This window comes from Eublepharis macularius, chromosome 5 (assembly GCF_028583425.1).
Source record: "Eublepharis macularius isolate TG4126 chromosome 5, MPM_Emac_v1.0, whole genome shotgun sequence".
In the NCBI taxonomy this organism is placed as follows: Eukaryota; Metazoa; Chordata; class Lepidosauria; order Squamata; family Eublepharidae; genus Eublepharis; species Eublepharis macularius.
This window is the reverse complement of record NC_072794.1, coordinates 111,415,227-111,442,317: the sequence shown is the minus strand read 5'-3', so window position 1 is coordinate 111,442,317 and position 27,091 is coordinate 111,415,227. Positions and strand designations below refer to the sequence as shown.

At 43.4% G+C, this 27,091-nt stretch overlaps 1 protein-coding gene across 1 annotated transcript; it reads left to right on the top strand.

Annotated features, from left to right (window-relative positions):
- Positions 1-4,230: 4,230 nt before the first annotated feature.
- Positions 4,231-24,819, top strand: FMOD (fibromodulin). The gene is made up of 3 exons (XM_054980641.1): positions 4,231-4,427; positions 10,311-11,321; positions 22,680-24,819. Exons 2-3 carry the CDS (start codon positions 10,346-10,348, stop codon positions 22,829-22,831), a joined length of 1,128 nt encoding a protein of 375 aa, XP_054836616.1. The 5' UTR covers positions 4,231-4,427; positions 10,311-10,345; the 3' UTR covers positions 22,832-24,819.
- Positions 24,820-27,091: the final 2,272 nt, after the last annotated feature.

Below are 27,091 nucleotides of genomic sequence, written 5' to 3'. Positions count from 1 at the left end.
TTTACTTATGTATTGAAAATTCTTCCCCCATTTAATTTTTTTGGAAGCTACATGCTTTTTGGCACCTATACATTAGTAAATAATCTAGGGCTGGGAACTGGAAAAATTTTCATTACAGTTACAAATCCAGAGTTTCCAAACAAACTCCTTTCCATTATTGGTTTGTTTTGGGTGGGCCATTGGCAATTCACCTTGAATCCATTTGGGGTTTTTGCTATCATGCTTTTTGGCCTTGTTGCATAAGCATGGCAAGTGTGGCATGTGCAGATGTGCACTGTTCTCTTCGGGGGAGGGGTTGGAGAAACAAGGCTGTGGGGCAGCTGTTTTTGCACTTAATGGTACCACAACACAGTCCTCCCTCTAAAGCATTGGCCGACTGAATTTTTCTTCAAGTACAGTACCCACACACCCCACAATAGAGCCTGAAGAAGGCAAGTGTTGGTGGATATACACTATGGCAGGAAACTGATTGGCAAAGTAATAGTGATATTGCAGCAGTGACACTGCAGCAACAGCATTAAATAAAAAATCTGCTCCTATGTTCCCTTTTTTGCTTTTCCAAATGATAATAGTGCCAATAAAATATTACCTTTGCATCCATCTGTTGTGTGTGCCTTAAAGTGACTGACTGTCCAAGTGCCCTAATGGGGGTGGAAGAGACAGACTAGTGCCATGGAGCACCTGTGGTTCTTAATGTGACGTGTTTTTGACAAAAGAGAAGACCACAATTTTTTATGCTACCATCCTTTGTACTTACTGGGCCTGTGATCTGTTCCTCTTGACTTAATGACTGGGCCATAATATATTGTTTCACACTATATCCAATACATGATAAAGTGCAGACAGACAAGTGCCCTCAATAATGGGAGTCAGATGTGAAATGGAGGACTAGGTAGGGGTCTTCGGTTTTGTTCATAGGAAGCAGAGGATGGCCCTCTTTCTTTTCTCTATTTTTTACTAGTGAAAGTGGGAGACTGGACAGGTTGCCCAGTTTCCCTTTTCCTGAATAAAATCATTAAACCAGTGTTGAAGGAAGAAAGAGAAGGAGTTAAATAAAGTAGTGTTCAAGCCAAAGCTACAGCCGGAAAAAACAAAATGAATGAATCTAACTAGATCAGTTCTTCCATGTGGACTACTGATCTGTAAAGATTTGGGTGTGTGCTTGCACAGCCCTGCCTCCATTCTCTCTGATCTTTAACCCTGAGTTAATAGTTTTAATTAGAAAACCCCAGAAAAGACTGAAAGTCTTTCTGGGCAAGATGAAGTTCCTCCTGGTGGCTCCTGGACTTGTTATCTTATGAAGACTTCTTTAGTCAGCGTGGCACCTAAACAAAGGACAGCAAAAGTAGGCCATTGGGAAACTTAGTCCACATGCCTGCCCAGGTCCTCAGGCAGCTGCCCTCTAGCAAAAGATTTATTTATTATTTCCCATGAGTTAACCTGAGGTTAGAGAGGGTAGAATGGAGAAATCTGAAAGAAGATTGGTAGAGACCAGGCCTGCACATACGCCTGCTTCCCCAAGCCACTACTCCCCTCAAAAGACCAGAATAAAAATCATTCCTAGCAGCTTGCAAAAAAGTTCTACCCAAACTCAGCCAACCAGCAGTCCCTGACATCAAAACATACAGTTGGCAAGTGGCAGAATTACAGAATTGAGGAGGAACCTCCAGCAGAGAAGCCTTCTATAACCTTTAGTCCTCTCCCCAATGAATATGCAGCAGCCCCTGGGTCCTGACTGTCAGGTTCGGAATGCTGTATTGTACTGCTTCGCTTAACCGACTCCATCTTTAATCCTTTCAGTGTTTAAGTGCTCTCTCCACAGGTGCCAAGCTTCCCAGGCAGCTATCTCACAGAAGAGGATTGTTTTGGCTACCGACGTTCCACCAAGAACCGGCCTTGGGAACTTTCGCTATCCTGACTTCAAAGGGGTTGTTTTGAGAACTATGGGGGGAGGTTGGGCCTTCTGTGATCTGTTACTTTGTACCTCATGCTTTGCTAGGCCTTGGTAACAATGCATATGTACCATCCTGAATATTGCATTCAGGCTAGTGGACTATAATGGACTATTTCTTCAATAAAAGCCCTTTGGAAACAATGGACTATTGTCTAATTGCAGAAGGCAGACTGGAGTAAGGACATTATCTAGCCACAGTTCTGACACTGACTCCCCCCCAAACCTCCCTGCCACCTGCTTGTTTATGGGAGCTTGCCATAAGGCATGCTGCACGGCAGGCACTCCATCAGACACTGCATGTGCCTCATCACATTTACCTGTGAGTGAGATGGCTGAGGCCGATTGGGAGCAGGAGTGGGCAGCAGAAGCCGCTGAATATCTGGCCACCTGAGAAGGAACAGCAGGGAGAAAGCAGCAGCAAGGATAAGAGACAGACTCCTCTGACAATAAGGTTGGTAGACTTGCTATTAAGGTAGGGTTGCCAGTCCCCCACTAGGATTAAATAAATCAATAATCATACATGAAGGATCATTCAATACAGATACAAATATGTAAATCACACAATAATCATGGTGCAACAAAATTCAGAAAGGAAGACATCCAATAGGTAAGCTCCAACCAATTGATGGAACAGTCCAAAAATATTCAATAAATATTCAATAAATAAATAAAATCTCACCAATAATTAATGATTAATAATTTTAGCACCATCAACTATAGTCAAACTCTGACTAACTTTTGCCCCCCCCCCCCATAAAAGTATCTTTTGTGGAACATTTTTCTGTATCATTGGCATTTGGCTTATGGTAGCAAACGTACCCAAAATGGAATTTGTGTAAGGCTTTTTCACATCATTTTCATACACAGTAACTGTTAACACCATATAGAGGACAATTACTTTTTGTGGTTAGATAACCACCTTTAATCCTCATTCAAATAGAAAAGTAGCAGTACAAATATCAGATTAGTTGATGAACTTGAAGTTTACCTTCTCTTTTTAATTATCTCAAACCTTTTTGGGAGTGGGGGGTGTTTTGCCCACATAGTGAGACTGAAAAATTCCCTTGTATATGTTTGGGAGGTTTTAAATTGTTTAATTAGTGTCCATTCATTTTCATATGCAGACAGTGTCCTGTTTGGCCTGTATAAATGACAGGCCTTCATTATTAGCCTGATATGTATGACATTGGAAAGTATCTGTGTGAATGGTCCTTGACAGTATGACTAATGCTGATAAGCAAGTAATGTGAGCCATTTCCAGTTATTATAATTTTGCCTTCAAACCTCATGTAAGGAGAAATTGCACTACTTGCAATATTCCCAATATGTATAGTTGCCATTATGTGTGAACAAGGAAATGAGCATTTTCCACTTTTGGTAGACATGAATGGAAACCCAGATTTGTTGAAAACATATGTTTACTCATACCAAAGCTGGAAAATAAATTGCCCTATTCACAAAAAGCGGCAACCACACTTATTGGCAGGATCACAGCTAGAGTGCTCTCTCCTTACATGCCACCTGAATGCCAAAACTGCAATGGCTGAAAAGGGCTAAAGTTGCTGGGATAAATGAACGGCAGAGCTTATGCTCGGCTATATTCAGGGTATGGCTTGCAAGTGTGTAAGACAGACCGCTGTTGCAGTTGAGGAGTTTTTCAGTTTAGGGGGATGCCTATAAGCTAAGTAAGCTCTGCCATCCATCTCAGAGAATAATTATTTTCCAGGATGACCAAAGAACTTGCTGTACCTTACTAGAGAACATCTGGACAAAGCTTGGAACAGTGGTGGCCAGAATGGCAGGAGCATTATGCAAGGTGGTGCCAAGAAGGGAAGAATTTTGGGTCATGATGAATAGTTAGTGGAGAAAGATCCTAAGAGACTGATGGGTCTTAGGATAAACAAACCTGTAGCAATAGGCAATTTTTGGCAAAATTTGGCCTTGCCCACTGTGAAAAAATCAGGTTTCCACCTTTATTCTTCTTCACATGTAGTGCTGAAAAGATCCATTTCTAAGCGATGCATTCCTAAATCTCCTCATTTCAGCCTCCTCCCCAAATTTTGATGTCTTTCATTCCATTCTTCCTGATGAGAAACCCAGCAGTGTTTGCAACAGTCTGTTAAAAACAACATCCAGGGTTCCACTAACTTGTTAAACAGAAAGAAGCAGAAACTGCCAAGCCTTCAGTAAGGAAAAGGAGAGAGAGAGAAATCTCTAGTTATTTATAACACCAAGCAACATTAAGGTCTCTTCACTCTGGTTTGCAAACTGCCTGCTGCTTGGAGGTCACTCCAAAAAAGAAGAAATCCCAGCAAAGCCCATGGCCTTCCAGCTCAATATTTGATCAGGAGGCTGGGCGGGCACCAACCTTGGCAAGCTGAAACTTGCATACACACACACATGCTCTTTAATATACAGGAGGAGCACACAGGAGAACACTGAAGCTCTGGGGGGAAAAGGTCTCTAAACTGGGGTGAGTTGATTTCTGAATTTTTTTTTGTCAAAGGATGTGCTGGCAGTCCTCAACATCTGCATGCCAAAAAGTACCTGCAGCTCCTTGCTATGATAGCCATAGTTCTAATAGCAGGTGTCATCATGAGGATAGCATGGCAAATGCATGGGATAGCAAGGAAGTAATGCTCTTGTGGTTATTGGGGATGAGAAAGCTTTGACCTCATTAATAATGAGTTGTCCTCCTTTGTGACTTGTGAAATTCTTGGCAGCAAGAGGTGAGATGAGACACACACCCAGTCTTGCCAGTCCTGATTCCTCAGCCTTTGGCCACTTAATGCCTAGGACACTGTGTACCTGGTTGCACTGTCATTGGCTCATGTACATCGTTATTGACAAAAAAACAGTACAAATAAAACCATGGGAGGAATGACTAGTGCAGGAAGGCTATCATTAGGAGTCCAGTACTATACAGTCCTAGGTGTGTGGAGGGGTGGAAGGGTCACAATCCCAGATCAGTTGAACGTAGTAATTTAAAGATGTTCTTTTAAAGAGTACATCTTACATTTTTATACCCCCAAAGCCAGGATGACTAGACTGTGATACCTGGAAAATATACAGCAGATGGGAATGAATTCTTTTTGTATCAAGCACTGTAAAGAGACACACCAAGCAGGAAAATATTTTAAAGAACAGTTAGAAGGAAGATAATCCTTTCGGAAACTGCTATTATATATGGATAGACATGGAACTTTTGACCTCTTCTGCAAACAAAGTGCCTCAAAGACTGTCAATTGTTGATGTGGGGAGAAGTGGCAGATGCCCATTTTTTAAGCAGGGGAAGGAATGTTTTATTTTTGTCAAGTCAGGTGACACTAGAATGAGCTGAATAACAATTTTTGAAGAATTGCCCATGTGTCGTGCTTCTAAGTGCACAATATCTAAACACAGTGTAATGCTTCAAATACACATAAAGAGCGTGCAGATAAAAGAAAGTTCTTTCCAGCCTGCATATATATTAAAAAGTTTCTTTAATTATTCAGTGGTTCAATGGAATACAAAGGTCTACTGGCAAAGGTAGCACTTTTGTGGCACAGTTCTTATCTCCCAGCTTTCAAACAGCAGCATTTTCTAGTTGGGAACCTGCTGGGTTGGGTTTTTTTCACCCTCCAAACAAGTGCATCCATGGTAATTGTGAATAATATGTGGGATGTAGTTGCTTGACTGTTGTAGACATCTATTAGATAGTTCCTGTGGCATATGATGACAAGCAACACAAGAAATCTCTTTTAAAAAGTCTGTTTTGCCCCTTGTAAAGCCTTTCTGATTTTTTCCCCCAATTTTTAAAGAAAAACTGGGTGAGATACAAATGCTTTCTGCAAGGCTGCAGAGAGATTTGCACAGAGAATAACAGAACCCCAACCCTCCCCCCAACTCCACGCACATGCAGGAGCGTCTATTTCTTAACCAAGCAGGCTGGATGGAGATGTGGGAGGTGTGGGAGGTGTACAAAGATATCACCTCCTTTGTAACAGGTGAAGATCACGTCCTTCCTGAGCTAACTTCTTCAGAGGCTCAGTTTTCCCTGCTGAGCTACTCAAGTCTAGAAATGAAACCCAAACATATAATCAAATCTACCTCTGCAGCAATCCCCGGCCATTTGTCATCTTTTCCCCATGGTTGCATGTGGGGTGGTCCTCTTTCCCCTCTCTAGCATGAGAATGCATATTTCCTGCAATTCCTATTTGAGCACCTGAAGCTGCCTTATACAAAATCAGATCAATCCAGCTCAGTAGTGTCTAATATGGGCTGATTGGCGGCAGCAATTCTGCAGAGAGACCTGCTACCTGAGATTCTTTAACGAAAGCCGGTAGGGATGAAACCTGGGACCTTTTGCATGCCAAGCGTGTTCTACAACTGAGCCACAGACTGTTCTTTTTTAATGAGCAGGAAACAAGCTCTCTCAAGCCTCTCCTAGCATTCCATGGGGATGAATTTTCTCGCAAGGTACTAGCCTAGCACTAAAGGGTCCAAAATTAAGCACTTTTAAAGTGTCCAAAATGTTGGTGGAAAGAATAAAGCATGCACTGAATTCAAACTTCCTTGAAATCATTAGGACTTAATACATGTAGCAGATTGGGCTCTGGATTTTTGAGAGAGACAGTTCCTCCTTGCATCTGGGAAAGATTTTTAGAGCCCATGCACCAGTGTTTCCATCTCTCTTTCTTCCAGCAGCTGTGCCAGGCAGCCAGCTGTTTGCCCTGATCTGGGCACAGTTCAGAGGAGCTAGAAGACTATATCTTCTTTGTCTGGTGTGCCAGGATTTAATAGCAAAAAATGTAATAAATAGGCTTCACTACCAGGCCACAGTGTGTATCAAAACAAGGCTAGTCTGCACTCCATTCTGTAAGGTTCAGTGGACAATTGCTAGTTTGTGTGCAATTAACAACTCAGTTCTAAAGGTGTTTTCATATACAAGACTCATAAGAGACTCTTTATTCAGTCACTTAGTAATGGAAACGTAAAAGACTGCATTGGCCAACATGCTCGTGAATATGACAAGTGCTCCTTTCCACATGTACAAGGAACAGCCAACACCATAAAAAGCAGGGGACAGGTTCAAAATGCATTTAAGCCTTGTATGTGGAAGGTGAAACTGCATCATCATATATGTATGCTCTTTTGGCCCAGAACCTGCCTGGCTCTATGGCAACAGAGGGCCAGATAATCCAGTTACCATTAATTAAGCCCAAATGACCAGATCCTCACTTGTACACAAGATCTGAGTCCAGTATGCAAAAGCCTTAATATAGGACTTCCTTGACCAAAGCGTTATGAAATTCCAGCAGGCAGAGCTGTGGCAGGTGATAGTGGGTGCTCTGATTATGAAATCCTCCAGGCAGGCGATATCAGCATAGAAAAGGTTCCTGTCACTTTCAGCTATGGCTTCTGCACCTAGAACATTTCCCAGGCAGAATGGGAAGCCACCCCACTGAGGCAGCTCAGTAATAAGTCAATCATGCCCGAGCAGAAAGAAAAATAATTTTATTAGCTAAAAGTATCCAAACCAGGTTCAAAACTGATCAGAATACAGCCCTGATACAACTCTTTTGTCTATAACAAAGACAGGAACCAAAGTTTCGGCTTCTATTGATAAACCCAGTTCTCTGTCATTGTGCTGTTCAGTTTCCCCAACCATGTCCCTACTTCAAACTTTTTGTATCTGTGATTTGAGTCAGGCAAAAAAAAAGCTTGTGCCTTCTCACTTTTCTCCCTCACTCCCATTTTCCCTCTTTGCACCTTACTGACAAAGCAACTTTGATCTTTGCCAGTATCTTTGCTATTTGGAAAAGTCTTTATGCTGCTGTGTCACAGCCTCCAAGCTGCTCCCTGACTGCTGTGATCTCAACTGGCACTTCAAGTCTTTGCTAATCAGACTGCATAATCAGTCACACAGAATTAATTCTTCTTCTGGGTTGGATGATGCTTAGTGAGATTTCCAGGGCATCTTGAAACTGTTCCTGCTATTAATCCTTGAGTAAATGTATTATGCAGTTAAGATAATGCATAGCTACAATTAATATTAAAAACCATTCATGTTTACCTACACAAAAAGTCAATGTTGGTTAAGGCACCTATGAAGGAACCTACTTCTAGGCCACTTTTACCCCTGTTGGGTGCCAGTTTAGCGACTGCAAGAATAACACAGTTCTAAAACTTGATAAACGTTGCTGGGGAAGCTGACTTGCAGTGAAGAAACAGGCTGATTCTGCTCACGTTAGATAATGCACTTTCAATGCACTTTATCAATCGTTCGAGGTGGATTTTTTGTTCCACACACAAAAAAATCCATTCCAAATGATCTATAAAGAGGATTGGAAGTAGACATGGGCACGATCCAAAAAAAATTCCGATTAAGCTGTTTGTGGATCTGGGCTGCCGCTGAACGCAGATCCCCGATTCTAACCGATTAAGTCTTGTTTCCGGTCTGAAATCGGGAATTGAGGAGGCCAGCGCCCAGGGCAACCGTAGTCAGGCTCTTGTGCGCACACGCTCCTGAGTAGCCCCTGCCCACGCAGCAAGGCGGCTGTCCCGGTGCACTGCGGAGCTGGCAGCAGCGCGAGTGGCTCAGAGGCTGCCCGCGCCATTCACCAGCCCTGCAAGACAAGGGGCGGCTGGCTTGTTCGCGCGCCCCTTGTTCTGGGGAAAGACGAACGGCGCAGGTGGCCTCCCAGCCTCCCACGCTGCCTTTTGCCTTTCCCCAGGACAAGGGGGGCACGGACAAGCCGGCCACCCCTTGTCTTGCGGGGCAGGCGAACGGCGCGGGCAGCCTCCAAGCCACTCGCGCTGCCTTTTGCCTTTCCCCAGGACAAGGGATGGCTGGCTTGCCTACGTGCCCCTTGTCCTGGGGAAAGGCGAACGGCACAGGTGGCCTCCCAGCCTCCTGCGCTGCCTTTTACCTTTCCTTTGTGCCCACCCCCTTCCCCCTCCCTCCCCTGGATTGCTGCTCTGTGGTTGGAAGGAAGCCTGCTAATCAAGGAAAGCTGGGCTTCCATTCATGTTTCGAGGGCGACAGAAGGAGGGCAAACACAGCTCATTTCCCTGACTCCGTTGCCCCGGGAATAAATTACAGGTGCCAGAGTGTCTGCAATTCCAAACAGAAACTGATCCATCTGATCAAGTCCCGAACAAGCAAACTCCCGACTGCTGGATCGGTTGCTGTGGACAGAACTGGTTAGCTGAGTCACGATGGCACAAATGCCAAAATCGGGGTTTTTTTGAAATCGTAATTCAGGTCGGGCCCATCTCTAATTGGAAGTGCATTATCCAATGTGTGTGGAATCACGCTACAGTTAGCAGACAGGTTGCCAGCTGGTCACAAACCCAATTTTCTGTATTTTATTATATTTTATTCCATCCTACAAGGAATTCAGCACAGCATGAATGGGTCTCCCGCCGCCCCCTTCCTATGAGATTGGTCGCCCAGCATGCTTCATGATGGGCTAGGAGTTTGAACCCATGCATCCCCAGCACAAGCCCAAGACAGTAGCCACTATCTCACGGCTAGTTCCCACTCCCATTTCTGGCTCCCTCTCCTATTTATGAAACAGAGGGTGAAAAGCTAGTTTTACAATGCCTGGTTCCATCCTCCATCCCTGTTTATTTATTTTCCCTTTTGTAACAGGGCTCCACTCCTTTACCACTGGCTCTATTTCAAAGTGAACCAGATCCCACCCTCTTTAATGCTTGGCTTCACCCTGGCATACCAGACACCACTCCTTTATCAGTAGGTACCACCCCTTAGTTCCAGACAAAGCAGGTTTCACTGTAGGCTTTAGTCAAGTACCAGAATTTTGTCTTTCAGCTTGGAGTCCACAGAAAATGCTTGCCAAAAGTATCCAACTTTAGGACTTGTCTGCCATGATGTTTCCCATCCTTGTGTAATAAACACTTGATCCTACATTGTCAGCAGTTAAAACAGCTGCAAATTGGTAAAGAATTGTAGCACTTCTGTTATACTCATTTGAAATGGAGCAAATCCCTCTCCTTCTATTTACTAGAATGGTATTGTATTTATATGGCTATTCTTTGGATACAAATGGAGGAATAAGAAAAAGCTTCCAGTAGAAAGAACTTAACCAGCTTTATTTAACTTGCTCTCCACACTGTAAATGCAGTCAGTGCATAGTTTGATAATTTCAGATTACATGCTTTTGTGGAACACACTGCTGAAAGCAGAATCTATGGCTAGGCACCAATATACAGATATTTATGAAATCCATTTTGTTCAAAGCATTTATGATGCCTGCCACCACATCCACAGCAGAAACTTGTACCTACTTCTTAACATGTATGCCTGAGCTAACATTTTCCATGTTTTTTTTTAAAAAATCTCTCTTCCCAGTGCTCTTTATAATTTGGTGCAAGATTTGTGGCAAGATGCGCTGGGCTCCTGTTCTCATTATGGCTGGCCTCTGCGGAGTGACCATGAGCCAGTATGAAGACTACGAGGACATGTTCTGGCTGCAAGCATATGTACGCAGCCAGTCCTCATCCTACAACTATGCGCCATATTATGAAGATGAAATTCCTGCCTATTCATATGTCCCAGCTGGGTCTCCTGATGGGGACCCTGTCCCTGAACCCCCTGTTTCTAGGATATGCCCTCATGAATGCGAATGCCCCCCCAACTTCTCTTCTGCTTTGTACTGTGACACTCGCAATCTCAGATATCTTCCTTTTGTGCCTTCCCGGATGAAATATGCTTATTTCCAGAATAACCAAATTACAACTATCCAAGAGGGAGCTTTTGACAATGCTACAAGCCTGGAGTGGATTGCACTGCATAACAACCAAATCACCAGTGAGAAAATGGGCAAGAGAGTCTTTGCCAAGCTCAAGAATCTAGAGAGGCTGTACCTTGACCACAACAACCTGACCAAGATCCCTACCCCACTGCCACGGTCCCTGAGAGAGCTTCATCTAGGTTACAATCAGATCTCTAAAGTTCCTTCCAATGCTCTTGAAGGTTTAGAAAACCTCACTGCCCTGTATCTCAGCCACAATCAGATCCATGAAATTGGACCAAACCTCAGGGGGTTAAAGTCTCTGATTATTGTGGACCTGAGCTACAACCAATTGAGGAGAGTCCCCGATGGCCTTCCAAGCTCTCTGGAGCAATTCTACTTAGAGCATAATTACATATACAGTGTCCCTGAGGATTACTTCAAGGCCTCTCCCAAACTGTACTATGTACGAATCTCCCACAATAGTCTGACAAATGATGGACTTGCCTCCAACACTTTCAATGCCAGTAGCCTACTGGAACTGGATCTCTCTTATAACAAGCTTCAGAAGATACCAAAGGTCAGCACAAGCCTCGAGAATCTCTACCTCCAGGGGAACAGAATAAACGGTGAGCATGCTGCATGGGGAGATCTTAAGGAGTGGCGTTAGAGCAGAATATACCCTGTGTGGGTGGGACATTTTTGCAAAGACCAGAATAAAAGGATCAATGAGCTCAAAACTCTGTTCTCTAAGCTGTTTGGAAATCAAAACTAATGGTTAAAGCACAGAATAAGGGAAGAGACATCACAACCAGGAAAGGAGTTTTTCTCTCTGAGCTCCCATGTCAGGTGTCCTGTGCAGGGGTGTCTTGGTGATTTTGGAGCCCTGGGTAAAAGTCTACAGTGGGACCCCAGAATCATGCCACCCCCTGCCACCCCTTTCTGTCGGGGCAGACTTTATGCCAGCTGTGAGGGGGGGTCTAGTTCATGTGACCACCCCTGAGTCAGCTGCCAGGAGATCAGATGTGCACTGCTGCCTGTCACCCCCAAGCCCCAAAGGGGGCAGTAGAGTTGCCAGGTATCTGGTTTTCACCCAGACTGCCCAGTAATTTTTGTGGACTGTCTGAGGGAAACGGAGTTAAAATACTGGACATACAAATGTCGGATATTTTTGTGCATGGAGGAGAAGGAGCTGGCCGCTGGCATGAACAAGCTGGTGGTAGTGCCAGCAGGCCTTTGTGAGATACCTCAGCCTCCTGCCCCTCCCGCCTGCTTTCAGGCAGCTCCGTCACTCACTCGCCTGCCCAACCTGGCCACCCAGCCTCTTTTGTGCTGCCAGGGGTGTGGCCTACGCATAGCCCCCTGCAAAAGCCACCCAGCAATGGGGCGGCATAATGATGTCACTTCCAGTAGTGACATCATTGCACTGGGGTCAGGAGCTCATGTGCAGGACTCTACAATGGCGAGTACCTACAGCATCCTATCCAGTATTTTTTTATGAAACCATCCAGCAATCCCAGGGGGCAGGCATGTGCTACAATGGCAGCATCTGCTGTCCCTCCTGACCCCTATTCTTTCCCTTTTGGGAGGGCATGAACAGTCAGCATCCTGCCCAGCCCAGGGCAGCTGCCCCAGTTGCCCCATGGCTAAGGCCATCCTGAGGTCTATTACTGTGTCTATCACTGCATTTCTCATTTGTAAGGGTTCCTTTTTGTATGTCATGACTGGATCCCTTTGTCCTGGGCAGTGAGAAGCTGGCTTTTTCATAGCATGTTAAGAGCTTGCCGGGGGGGCGGGGGGGAGGGGGGGCTCGCGGACCCAGCCTTGCTGTTTGAAAAGCAGGATGGCACAGTGGCCAACATCACTTCCGTAGGGTTGGTAACCTCCAGGTGGGGCCTGGAGTTCTGGAATTGCAATTGATCTCCAGACCACAGTTTCCCCTGGAGGGAAATGGCGGCTTCTGGAAGTGGACTCTATGGCATCGTACCTCTGCTGAGCTCCCTCCCCTCTCCCAATCCTGCCCTCCTCAGGCACCATCCCCAGATCTCAAAGAATTTCCCATCCAGAGCCAGCTACCCTGACCTTCCTTCAGCTGCATCTCCAGAGCAGAGCATGCCATGTGCAGGTGGGACGTTTTTGCAAAGGTCAGAATTAAAGGACCAATGAGCTCTAGACTTTGTTGTCCCATCTGTTTGGAAAGCCAGGCTAATGGTTAAAGCACAGAATACTGGGGAAAGGCATTGAAACCAGGAACTAAGAATGGAGATCAGATGCCTTGGAGAAAAATGGCTGCTTGGGGGGGAGGGCGAGAATCTATGGCATTAAACCTGCTGAGGTCCCTCCACTCCCCAATCTGCCTCCCCCCCCCCAGGTTCACTCCCAAATCTCCAGGAATTTCTTGAACCAGAGATGGCAGCTCTAAATGGGCATCCTGAAGAGGTGAGGGTGTCTCCCCACAGGAGATATTTAGGCTGCACTGCAAGGTCTGGTTGGGGTTTGTTGTTTTATTTTCATTTTAACTTCTAATGTTTTAATTATTGCTCTAAGCCACCTTGAGCCAAAAGGAAAAGTGGGGTAAAAATGATGAAAGAAAAAAATATGTTGCCTGGATTAATGAAAGAATGTTTGGTTCTGCTGTTGCCAAGTAGACATAGCTTGGGACTAAGAACATTTAGCAACAATATTGTATGACAGGATGCTAATCATCAGGGGTACCAGCGACGCAGTCATGTTTAAGGAAAAGAAATGATCACGGGAATCATTCAGTATCATATATCTAACATCCATGTGTAGTCTCACCATGCAGAAAAAAAATCTGCAAGGGGGGCACCCAGCACTGGGCTATATTTCTTTGCCTAGGTTTGCATAAATATATAACATTGGGACAGGGAGGAGGATAAGGGTGAAATAGCTAGCAAGCTGCATGCTGCAAGATGGTGGACGATGGGAAATGGTTGGGGCGTGGGGAGAGAGGAAAATTGGATGGTGGGCAAGAAGGGGAAAGGGTAATAACAAAAGGGGAGGAAGCAGGGGCTTGCGCTGGGAATATGATTTCCCCTCCTCCAGAGGTCATCACAGAGCTCCCTGTGGCATTCAGTAGATGGCATTCACATACATCTGCATATTAAATCAGTGACGAGGCATGATGGTTCAACAAGAAGAAATAAAAGGGACTTAGGCCTGGTTCTTACATGCAAGAGAGTGAAGTGGCAATGAGGTGACAGAGTGCTGAGGTAGCAGAATTTGACAGGCACTTCAGATTGACACGGAGAATCCACATTTTGTAATGGTCTCCAGTGTTTTTTTTAAAAAACCTGCAGATATAAAATGTATAGAACAAGCAAAGAGAGGGAAGTAAAACCTTCCACCATGGCAGACTAGTTTTCTGTTTGAACTTACCATTTTATGTGAAAGAGCATTACCATCTGCCCCCAGCAGCCTGAAGTGGTCCAGTTCATTCTACCAACTTAGGGCTCTGCTTCCACATTACCATGTCATGTCCCTGCATGTGTGAACCAGCAACTTTGCATAAGTCAGAAGGGAGGAAAAGGCAAAACAGCAAATGCTTCCAGCATCAAAGTGACAATTAATTGGTGAAACGCAGGAGCTGGGATTGGTCCTGTTCCTGTTTGGACAGAGTTACACATCTACTGATCATGTCACTGAGATTTCAAATCAGTGTCTGCTTACACAGTTGTCTGAGGCACTCCTAATTGCCCTTGATCATTCAGATGCATTAGAATTCTTATTTGAATGGTGTTAGTTTCAGGTAGGTAGCTGTGTTAGTCTGCAGTAGGACAACACGATTTGAGTCCATCAGCACCTTAGAGACCAACAAGATCTTCAGGGTATAAGCTTTTAAGAGTCAAAACTCCCTTCTTCAGATCTGGATGGAAACATTTTAAATTGTTCAGAGATCCAGAGGAGTTAGCCATGTTAGTCTGCAGTTGCAAAATAGTAAACGTCCAATAGCACCTTTAAGACTAACCAACTTTATTGAGGCATAAATTTTCAAGAACCACAGCTCTCTTCATCAGATGCATCTCCTTGTCAGATGCATCTGACGAAGAGAGCTGTGGTTCTCGAAAGCTTATGTCTCAATAAAGTTGGTTAGTCTTAAAGGTGCTACTGGGGCATGGGGAGGCACCGGTTGGCTGGAGAAGTCCGACAGACAAAGCAGAGTGGGAATTTTCAGAGAAAATGTGAGAAATCTGGGGCCTTTGAACTGCTTCTGATTTCTATGCAAGGACAGAAGAGAGGCTGACTGCTGGTTGTAGCCAAACTAGGGAGTGAGAGGTCCACCAGCAACAGTCTAATCTTGTGCATGTCTGGTAGCAATGAGGCAAAGGATCAGAGAGGCATGCCAGTGTTGGCCTGTCCTCATCTTGCTCCCAAGAGTTGGAGGAACTGGCTTCAAGAAGGGACAAAAGACATCAAGTCAAGAGGCTGCAGGTTCTCTTTTGTTCCTGCCCTCCTACTACATTAAAAGAGCAGAGCCTCACCTGTATGCCAGGGTTGTGAAGATCTCTTCCACCACCTGTATATTTTGCTCAGGTGGGTCCTCAAAGAATCAGCTCCCCACTGAAAATAGACACTTATGAACAGTCTCTATGTAGCACCCACTGCTTGTTGCTTTATTAATTACCCTTCAAGAATCTCCTGTTGAAAAGAGAGAAAAGAGACAAATGAGTGTCTACCCAAAACATAGAAGCATTCTTGTTCTCTGCTGTTTACTTTTAAGTCATCATTCTTTCATTAGCCATGGAAATTGGAACTAATGCAAACCAAAGCATCACCTCTCGATAAAGGAAGGCACACCCTTCAGTTTGCAAGACCTGAGCAAAGCTGTTAATGATAGGACATTTGAAGTCCCGGGGGCAAAGGCGGCATGGGGGAGGTGAAGGAAAGCACAATTACCACCATGCAGAGCTGGAGAAAACACGGCCACACTTCATTGATTCCAGCCTAATACACACTGGATGAGCATAGAACATGGATCCAAGCAACAGATGAACCACCTGCCATCTGATGGTACCCTTTCCCAGCCAACCTGTTGGAAGCCAGCCACTGGGTGGCAGATAATGTAATCCTACCTAGCTGGATTAGACCTAGAAGAAGCTGGGGTAAAAAATGATGGAAGGAAAATTAACAATTTGAGATATGCAGATGGCACCACGTTACTGGTAGAAAATAATGAAGACTTGAAACAACTACTGATGAAGGTTAAAGGAGAAGGCATCAAAGCAGGATTACAGCTGAACATCAAGAAGACAAAAGTAATGACTGCTGAGGAGTTACACAATTTTAAAGTTGACAATGAAGAAAGTGAAACTGTCCAAGATTTACTATTCCTTGGCTCAATCATCAACCAAAAGGGAGACTGCAATGAAGAAATCAGAAGACTGAGACTTGGAAGAGCAGCTGAGAGGGAGCTAGAAAAGATCCTTAAAGATAAAGATGTCTCTCTGGGAACCAAGAACAAGATAATCCAAACTATGGTATTGCCCCTTACTATGTATGGATGGGAAAGTGAAGGAAGCGGACAGGAAGAAAATTTATTCATTTGAAATGTGGTGCTGGAAGAGAGATCTGCAGATACCATGGACAGCCAAAAGGACAAATAAGTGGGAACTAGATCAAATCAAGCCTGAATTCTCCCTAGAAGCTAAAATGACAAAACTGAGGCTATTGTGCTTTGCTCACATTATGAGAAGACAAGATTCTCTAGAAAATCAATAATGCTAGGAAAAGTAGAAGGCAGTAGGAAAAGAGGAAGACGTAAAACGAGATGGCTTGACTCAATAAAAGAAGCCACATCCTCCAAGATATGAGCACGTTTGTTAATGATAAGAAGTTTTGGAGGTCTTTCATTCATAGGGTTGCCATAGGTCAGAGGCAACTTGACGCCACATAACACACACACAACACACACCTAGCCACAAGCTACCCAGTGGTTCCTCTGCCATCTGGAGCGAAGTTGGATGATGGCTCCTAAGCTGAGTACATCCCCAAGTGACTTCTCTCCAAGATCCCTTAAGAGGATTCCCAAAATAGAATGAGCTGTCACACCAGTGCTGCCCCCCAGCCATGGATCCAGCACTATACCCCAAACTGCCACCAGAAAGTTGTGACAAAGTAATTAACCAGTAACCCAGCAGAAATGGCCCACAATCATGTGCTTGAATAGAGAAAGGGAGGGAGGGTGGGGAAGACAGAACAGACTGGGCCCCCAGCATGTCTGTGGGCCCTTCCAAGTGCCAGCCAGCTCTGCTCCCACCTCTCCAGGACAGACTGTAATTGGATACCTGCCTGGCAAAAACCACAGGAACTGGCCAAGAGCCTGCTCATGTTTCAGACCTGGTGGATTAGCCAGCCCTGGGCTCTCCATGCATATCCAGGCAGGGGAATGGCTGCCAATGAAAAGAGAATAAAGGGGGAGCGCTTCGCCTTCTCCATCGTCCAGCCTCTGCCCCATGCTGCAAATTGGTCTCCAGGTAATTCTGGGTGCCCAGGTAATTCTAGGGTCACCATAAGTCTTGAAGATAGTTATGTGGGTAGCCATGTTGGTCTGCAGTAGAACAATAGGATTTAGTCCAGTGGCACCTTAGAAACCAATAAGATTTTCAGAGTGTACGCTCGGGGATCTCCATTCGTACTTGTGTCTGAGGAAAGGAGCTCTGACTCTTGAAAGTTTACACTCTGAAAATCTTGTTGGTCCGTAAGTCTTGAAGTAACTTGACATAACACACATACATTTATTATATACAAGGCTTGACAAATGAACATCATTTCCGAGTTTTCATTCCATATTCTAACTATAAAATTAATCCTCCTTGTTAATTTCTCTTGCTAATTTAGAGAGTGCAGCAATCCTTTGCAATCACAACCTCGGCTGGAATAGTTGGCACTTTTAGAGACTAACATAAGATATGTTTTAGAGGTCTGTTTATAAGCTCTTTTGCGATGGCAGTCAACCGTTCCTTATGTTTATAGCATGATATCTCTGCGTTCCGTGATGGATCCTACTTACATTTGTCAGAAGGTTCTATTTGTGATTAGTGATGGCTGCTTCACTCAGCCAAGCCATCATGCATCAGTTATTTTCTGATGAATGTCTGGTTGTGTGAATGAGCCCAATGCCATTAGAAACCATGCTCCTAAACTGATACGACAAAACACAAACGTGAGGAAGAGTTCCTTTGCAGGTGAGCTTGAACATTATGGCAGGAAAGCGGATTCAAAACAAGCCTTCCGGATCAGACCAGTGGCCCATCTAGTCCAGCATATTCTTTCACATAGTGGCCAAACAATTGCTCTGGAGGCCACACAGGGCATAGAGGATGAGGCCCTCCTCCACTGCTTCCTCACAGCACTGGGATTCAGTTGTTTGCTGCCCCTGTGTGTGGAAGCTCACATCAGTCACCATGGCTAGTAGTCAGTGATGGACCTTTTCTCCATGAATCTAACATTCTTTTAAAGCCATCCATGCTCGTGGCCATCACTACCTCCACTGGCAGTGAATTCCAGTTTAATTACTCATTGAGTAATTTCCTTTTGTCTGCCCTGAGTCTATTTCTCAACAGCTTCACTGGGTGCTTCTGATTTCTAGTACTCTAGGAAAGGGAGAAAAAGTGCTGTGTGCTCACTTTCCCTACCCCCTGCATCATTTTATAAACCTCTGTCATGTTTCCCTTTCACTGTCTTACGCTTTCAGTGTTCTGCCAGTTTTGGAATCAACCCTTTTGCTTCAACTCAACATGGCATTTCTCTCCACCTCTGCATGCATTCCAAACCACAAATAAATCAACTGAATATACTTTGAAAAAAACCAAACCTCATTGAAGAAAATATGTTCTTCCTTGGCTCTCACCTGCCAACCTCATCAAGGTTTAGATTACTGCAAGAGGCAAACACATCGCAGAGATTACTTTCTACACAGATGCCACCCATTCTTGGAGAGGGGAAGCATTGCTTTGCATCTGGAAAGGCTTGACAAATATGGCCACCGTCTCAAAGTTTTGTTTTAAGCTGGCAGCTGGCTCTGTACGGCCATGAAACCATCTCTTTCTCTCTGGAATTCTCTTTATTTGTTCACTCATTTTTCAAGCAGCTCTGCGGCTGACCTTTAAAGTTTTTAACGAGTTTCTCAGAAGACCTTTGCTTTCCCCCCCTCACGTTAAATGGAGGAACGCTGCAGAGCAACAGACTCAGTAGCTGAATGTGTTTTGCATAGAGACCTGGTTGCTGCTGTGCTTTTAAGATAATGTTGTCTTTATCTCCTAGGCAGGCTATTCTTCAGAGACACATCTCTCAGATGAAGAATAGCCATTTGTCTTCCTCCCGTTCCTTTTCATCTGAAGAAGTGACAGGACGTTAGAAAGCCTAATCACTTCTATATAGGCAGAGGGGGACAGTGGCTAGGAGACTGGAATGGAATTTAGAAAGCATTGGCTGGACAATGGCATTTTAAAATAACATGAAAACAATTTGAAATAATGGTCAATGCTTGGGCTGTGTACAGTCATTCCAATTTTGCTTTGGGTAAACAAGTTTTACAGGCATTCGTATTGCTCCAAAAACTGCAAAACCTATTTGATTCAAGGAAATATGTAGGAAAAAAGAAATATATGAGTATGTATGGGGTGCCAACTGACCTGGAGAAAAATTTCTGGCCCTTTAATAGATAGTTAATAGGATGTTGTTTATCAGGTACTCTTATTTACCTCCATAATATAAAAAGTTTCAGTTGTTCACCACATTAAGACTCCTAAGTCCATCAACTTCATCCATAGCTCTGTTTAGGAATACACTGTTAGCCAGTTAGTCCAGAAGCTCAGCAATATCATCTAATCTCTTTCTTATCCCATAGCAATATGCAAATATTAAGGCTGGGATGCTTCTGCATAGGCACTCGAGTTATTATTATTAGGCATTTCTTTTTCATGATTGACTCCCAAAATATGTGCAAAGTAGTACACGCTAGCAGTGAAATCCTAAACAGAGTTTCTCCAATCTAAGCCCATTGGGCTTCGACCGTAGTTACTCTTCTTAGGATTTCACTGTAGGTCAAGTAGTCCTAAATACCCTTGTACACAGATAGATGCTAAAGTGACTGCAGCAAATCAGGGCAGAGCCTTAAAGTCATAATGAAAGCATCAACTCCAGTGTATTACAATCAGGAAAAAAAAGCAAACAATCTCTGGAGGTATACTAAATGACAAACTTTTAAAACAGTATGTATTTGTATTACTTAAATATTAATTCATGATAAATCCACTTCTGGAATATCATGTACAGTTCTGGGCATGAGCTCTGCAGTGTAATGACAGTGAACTTGTGTAATCATAAGCAGGGTTGCATCCTTCTAAGTCCATTGATGTTGATGGGTTTAGAAAGGTGTAACTTTTCAGGATTGCACTGTAGTTCACCGTTATCACACTGCAAGGAAGAGACTGGAAAAGTCCTTCAGCTGCAGTCATAAGTAAGAAGAGAGCTGAAAGAGGTCAAAGTGAGGCTTTGCTTGTCTGTGGAAATGGACAACCAAAGTGATGGTCAGATACTTCCTTTTACTTATATAAGGAGGCATTTGTTGGGAGAGGTTCAGCTTTCAGCAAAGATGATTGAATATGATTGGAGAGTCATGCTTTGGCAGCATGAAGAGAGAGTTAAAAGTGCTATCCTAAGTAGAGTTGCATCCTGCAAAGCTCATTGATTTCAATGGCTTTTAGAAGGGTGTAGCTCTGCTTAGGATGGGACTGATACTCTCTGAAAATACTAAAAGTTGAGCTCACCCACTGATTTTCAACAAACCAAAGGAAAGACACTTCACCAATCAAATATTTACTCTCAAAATGTTATTACCCGATGGTTTTCCTATAGCAAGTAGAATATAAATGTTTTTTTAAAAAAAAAGAATTGCATAAATACATGGGCTACAGGTTTAACTTTACATGATAATCAAAACAAAAGTCTTGCAGCATCTTAATGAGTAACCAATTTATTGTGATAATTTTCCAAGAGCTTGATTTCTTCAGATGCATGAAGTGTTTACTTCTTGTTGGCAGTGTAACTTTTCATGCATCTGACAAAGTGGGCACTGACTGATGAAATCTTTGACACAGTAAATGTGCTGGCCTTTAAAGATGCCACGAGTCTCTTTGTTGTTTTTATTGCAATAGACTAACAGTGAAATCCTAAGCAGACTTACTCCTTTCTAAGCCCATTTATTTCAATGGGTTTATATTGGAGTAACTCTGCTTAGGATTTTACCATAAGAGAGCAATTCATAAACAGGTACTCAGAATCCTATTTAGGTGTATTCAATGGGCTTTACTCAGAGGAAAGTTTTTTTTAAAAAAAGGATTGCACTGTTAGGCTATTATCATAAGAACATTTCCCTGTGAGTATGCCCCATTGAATAAAATTGGACTTACATCCAAATAGATCTACTTGGGCTTGTTCCCTAAAACAACTGCTCCTCTGGAATATGTCACTACATGAAAGTCAGAAGTACACAATCACAATGTTTCAAGAGAGCATGCCCCCAACAATACTAGTACAGGATGGATACCATGCCTTAGCTGTGAACTTGACTGTGACATCTGGCTGTCCACTGGTAGAAGCCAGAATGCTTTCCGGATGCTCATCAGTCTGATCCAGCCCAGATGATTTTTTATTCTTGTATATTCTTGTATGTTCTTGTATATTCTCGTATATTTCTGGTCCCATGGTCCCATGGTCAGTTACTAATTGTGATCTCCTGCATTTTACTTTCCATATAAAGGGATTTCCGTCATCACCACCAGTTATATGAAGCACCCAAGCCGATCTCATTCAGCTGTCTGACCTCCCTGCTCATGCTAGTGGGTGAAAGGACTCTTGCAATTCTGAATCTACCAGCAATGTCTCTGTATCACACACAATCCTTTCCAGCTTTAAACCAGGAAAAGCTGTTTTTAAGAAATCTCTCTCTGTGTTGCTCTTTCTATTTGCTGGCAAGTGCTAGACTTTGGCTGCCCTCTGGCTGCTAAAAAGAAAAATTACAGTACAGTCCTCCCAGGATACATACCTCCATCAATTTTGATGCCCAGTGACATTATCTTGTCACTGAGCAATACATTTTCAAATGATCTTCAGTTCCTATGAAGTATTATTAATTTTTGGTATATGCCTGCTTGTGTACCATGGCAATACTCATGGTGCTATTGAGAGTAATGACAAAAAGACAAGGGAAGGGAAATAAAGAAAGAAGTTGCATTCATGTTCAAATAACATTTCAAGCAACATTGAACACACCTTTTGACCGCCCTTTCAGCTCTTGTGTAAGCGCTTATGCATGACTGTAATGCAGCTTATCACATGCAAGAGTTGAACATTTGATTGAGGACCAGCTGGAAGGTGGATTTACAATCACACACACAATGTTTGGTGTGCTGTTTCAGTCACTTGGGAATGGCATGGTCTTGAACTGGTGCCATTACTAAAAATGAATTCAGTTCCTTTGGAGGACACCCTCTCCCAGTATAAAAGATGGTAATATATGAACCCAGAATAGGGAAATTTTATAATGTAAAATGACACTCGCTAACATTGCATGTTTCTGATTTATCATGGAGAACCATGACATTTAAAACAAACAGTAATTTCTGAATCACTGGTAAATACCCCTCCAAGCTATTACAGCAGCTTAAGGTTACATTGTATTGCATGGGCATGACTCAGCCCTCACCTCCGTGATGCTACAGCCGGTGCACAAAAGTACCTTGTCAATTGCACACTATCTCTTCTATGGCACAGTGGACGGAGAGAGAATGCTGTGTTCCTACAGAGTCTGCAGCTTTAGGGGAACTGTAAGTCTCCATGAGCTGGCTTATTCCTAGTGGCAGTGGGGATTAGATATCAATGAGGCATATAATACTGAGTGCTGCTTGAAAAATCACAAAATATAAAGAAAAGGGTAGATGACAGATTTTTTTTTCTGTTCCCAGAATTCACCATCAGCAGTTTCTGCACCATGGTAGACATCATGAACTTTTCCAGACTACAAGTCTTGAGGCTGGATGGGAATGAGATCCGCCGGAGTGCCATGCCCTCAGATGCCCCGCTCTGCCTGCGATGGGCCAATGTCATAGAGATTTAACCACTGCCTTTGCTCCTTTTCTGAAACTACGCCTTCAGAACAAGGCCAGACCCCTTCCTGTGATCATGCAGGAGGAGCAGCCAACATTCTCAGTTTTTAACGCAGCTTCGTTTGTTCCGGCTTCTGCAATTATATAATTTGGAAGGAACAGCTAACTTGACCCAAGAGATGCTGCTCATTTTAGCCAATCAAGTAACAGCAAATATACCCACCACTTTCCCACCTTCTCTCTGTCTCCCTTCTTCTGAGCCTTCTGCAGCCAATCAGTAGTTTTGACTTCATAACACGCTGTCTCTCTCCATTTTGGTGGGTGGTGAACAAGCTTTTCTTTCGCTTCATGAACATCGCTTTAGAAAGTTTGGTGCCAGCTGGGACGCCTTTGGGATTTGTTTTCCATGTAGGAGGGTAGCTATGAAAAAGGGAGAGTGCGTGTGGAGGGGGTGGATGAGATTGAATCCAAGCAAAATGAAAACAGATTAAACAGTTGGCCACACAGTGAGCAGCAATTACAGAAAGAGAATGGGGAAAGGGGAAAAAGAAAGCGAGCGAGAGAGAAAATTACTGATAGGAGCCAGCTCTTCAGCTGGTTTTCAAAAGATGAATATAGCTCCCCTGGTGTCAATCTGCTGACTAAAGAGCATGCTCATAACATTTTTATTTTTCTCTCTCTTTTCTTTTTATTAGTTTTGCCATACTGATTACAACACACAAAGGTACATGGGAGGAATCCAAAGCCCTAATACCTTGCAAACAGACACAACAGCATGCTAATTTAATAAAGATGCTTAATATCAAATTCCACTATGAAGTTAGCACATCAAAGCAAATTTCTATCACATATAACAGGCTCACAATTTTCCCCCTGAAAGACATAAACATCTCTCAATACTTCCATGGCTCCAAAGAGAGCTATCTCCACCATTTTTAGTCTGCCCAAAACTTTGAACAGTCATGTTTTTATTGTAGGCATTCTTCTTCCAATGCTGTGTATCAGAAAGATTAAAAAGTGCATAAGGAGGTTTGATGCTGTTGAATTAAGAGAGGTAAAATGTGTAACTGGACTAAATGGTAATAAGAATCTCATGTAGAACTTAAGACATTCAGGCAAGTCCACTACATCTACAGAAAATCTTTTCTATCACAGCTGTCCAAAAAAAGACTCTTTCCTTTCTGAAGGACAAAAGGGAATTTTTAATGGATGCATACATTTCTGATGGTATTGGGCTGCACTTGGGGCTTGACACACAGCATATATAACCCCTTCCAACCTTGATAGTAGCTATCTCTGCTAGCAGGAAAGAGATTTTTCTACCTCCAGCTATAGGCAGTTCAAACTATTAACTGGTGTTTGCAGAATATATATTTCATATTTCTTTCCATATGCTGCTTGGCTGCATAGAAAAATGCTGCTCTTATGAAAGCAACATTCCTAGCAAGTTATATAATGCAATGTAAGCCAACTTGGCTTTAAAATGCCTGGCAGAGCTCACCACCATTCAGCTAGGTAGATGACTTACGCTACCAGCATATCATGAGAAACCTGGGGCTTTATGGTTGCTGCTTTGTATATGCACATTCAGGGACTGGCAATTCAATAAAAGTTACCTCCCAAATTCATTCTTACAGCAGAATTCCATTTTAACTTCCCATATGTTTGACTGCTTCTATTGTAACGTGTTTGCTTGACAGTAGAATTGTATGGGCTGATTTTCATACAAGTTGCAGCACAAAATACTGCTCTAAGAATGATGCTTTTTAACTTGAAGCTCTCATCTCTCATTAAATCTTTCCTTTCCCATATGATTAACAGAAGGGAGGGTAGCAACTGGAGAATGAGGAGCAAGTAAGCTTCGTGAAGATCCTGAGAAACTCACTCTGCCATCGAACCCTTCTATATTTAAAGTGCATGCTGACAATATAAAAGAAATGTGTAGAAGCATTAACTGTAGGTGCCATTACTGATCAATAAAGCCCTTTTTATAATTGCACAGATTGCCTTCAGACGTACCAATTACACCGGATAAGTTTGGAAGATCTGGTAATAACTGAACATGGGGGGAGAGGAATTAATGAAGTTCACATTCGATCTTTGGAAGGATTTGAGGCTACACTCCTAAAGATGCTTTTGCATAAGCCTTTTAAGGAATGTGGCATGTGCACTTAGTGTGTCTGTTTCCTGTGACTTAGACATGTAGGAACCAACACTCAGAAGGCTCGGTATGAGTTTGATCAATGTAGTTCACAGAAGAAAAGTAATTGTCTAGGAAGTTCCACGCTACACTGTATTTTCTGAGGAAAGGGTTGGTACCACTATTGCTTCTGCTCAAGTGCCAAACTGGAAACGCAGGAAGAATTCATGTGGATATATGCCAAAAAGGGATTATTATGGCTATAAAAATTTGACAAAGGACTTCTTTGAAAATCCTTTCTCTGTCTTCATATTAGACCTTCCTTAATCAGAATTCACAAAGGAAAATAGATAGAGGGCCAAGATTCAGAGTAACTGTACTGCAAGAACTTTCTTCAGGCAAGGGCAGCATTAGGCACAGGGCAAGCAGGGCAGCTGTTCTAGGACCTACACAAGGAAGGGGGGGCACTGGGAGCCCCAACTGGATGCTGCTAGGAACATCAAGAGGCCCACGACATCACCATTGTCTCCAACTGCCCTGCAGGCTGATGGCAGTGGCTGGCCATCAGCTGAACAGAGTGGAGGGTGACTGCCCTATTGCCAGCCACTGCTCTGAAAGCAAATGTTCACCTGCCTTGCCCAAGATAAAGACTGCCAATTTGCACACATCTGTCTTGTGAGTTACACACACACACACTGCTGGCAGTGACTTGCGGGTACCCATCTTGTGCAGGATGGAGGCTGCTGGCTGGTACCCATCCACCTTGTATTTGATGCACACAGGGCAAGGTTGCCAGACTCCTGCTTGGGTGGGGGACTCCCCACCAGGACCTCAGAAGGAAATTTTTTATAATGACCATCAGGCCAATGTCTTTCTGCAGAAAACCTGGAAGAGACATCAGTCCTCTTTAAGGGCCCTTAACCCTATTTTATCCATTGCTGCTGCTACTCCATGTAAAGCGATGCAGGGACAGTGGTTTCAAACAGCATTTACATATATTTATGAACCTTATATGAAATGCTATGTCTCTTTCAAGCCATGCCACTTTTGCTGGTTCCAACTTTTGCAATATACCGATATAGTGACACAAGTTTTAAAAAAAAAACAGAAAAGGACATGCTAGAAATAGGCGACAAAATAAAAAGATGGCACTTTCAGAAGCAAGACAGACATTTCAAACAGTAGTCTGAAGCAAATTAGAAATGCAAAGAACACTTGAAGAAAGAGTGAAAGGGTTTTTTAAAAAAATAATTTTAAAAAATATCTCAACCCTGCATTGCAAACAGGACACAAACAACTTTGTGTGAAAAAGATGTTTAAAAATCCATTAACAACCAGCAGTCCAAACAGTTTACAAAAGCATTGTGAAATGAGCTTAGAAATTTCCAGAAGCTCTATGGTTTTGCCATATTGTTTCTGAAAATTCCTAGAGAAGTCTGACAGCCACCCCCATCACGTCCCAAACCCCACTCTTCCACTGGTGGGGAGGCTAGGTCTGGCAACTCTTGGCAGGAGCCACCAGCTCATACCTGCCTGCCTTGTACATGACACATCTGCTGTCTGGTGGCAGCTCACATTTACTACCTTGTACACTAGCTGGCAGTGGCTTACACATGCATGTGCATGCACACACACTCACATACTCCTTTCATAGGGTGGGAGCTGCCAACTCTCACCCACCTGTCTTGTGCCTGACACATGTGCCAATTGGCAGGGGCTTGTCCCTTCACACCTCACCTGGAGTCGGTGAGAACTGGCATCCCATGGTGGTGGCTCCAGCCTTCTTGTGCCAGCTTCTTGTAAGAAGAGCAGTATAAAAAGGGATGTGGGGACTCCTTCCAGTTGCCTTTTCGCAGGCGCCAGGATTACTGAGATTGCTACTGTCTTCAGGATTTATCAGCAGGAACAGACACATCCAGCTGAAGAGACTCTTACATATAAATTCTATTCAAAAGACTTGGCTATTGCTGCATTAACAACCCAGCCTTCTGTAAATCTTTGGAAGTACTATTTAGAATCTAATCTCTTGGACTTCCCTTTATTTAGCTTGTTCTTTTGTTGTGACAGTGGTATCTCTCACCATACATAAACAGCAAGATTTGATTCCAGTAGTACCTCAATGATGAACGAG

Coding starts and splice junctions, on each gene's coding strand:
- FMOD (XM_054980641.1), top strand. CDS start 10,346: ATGCGCTGGGCTCCTGTTCTCATTATGGCTGGCCTCTGCGGAGTGACC. Junction 11,322..22,679: donor CCAGGGGAACAGAATAAACG/GTGAGCATGCTG, acceptor TTCTGTTCCCAG/AATTCACCATCAGCAGTTTC.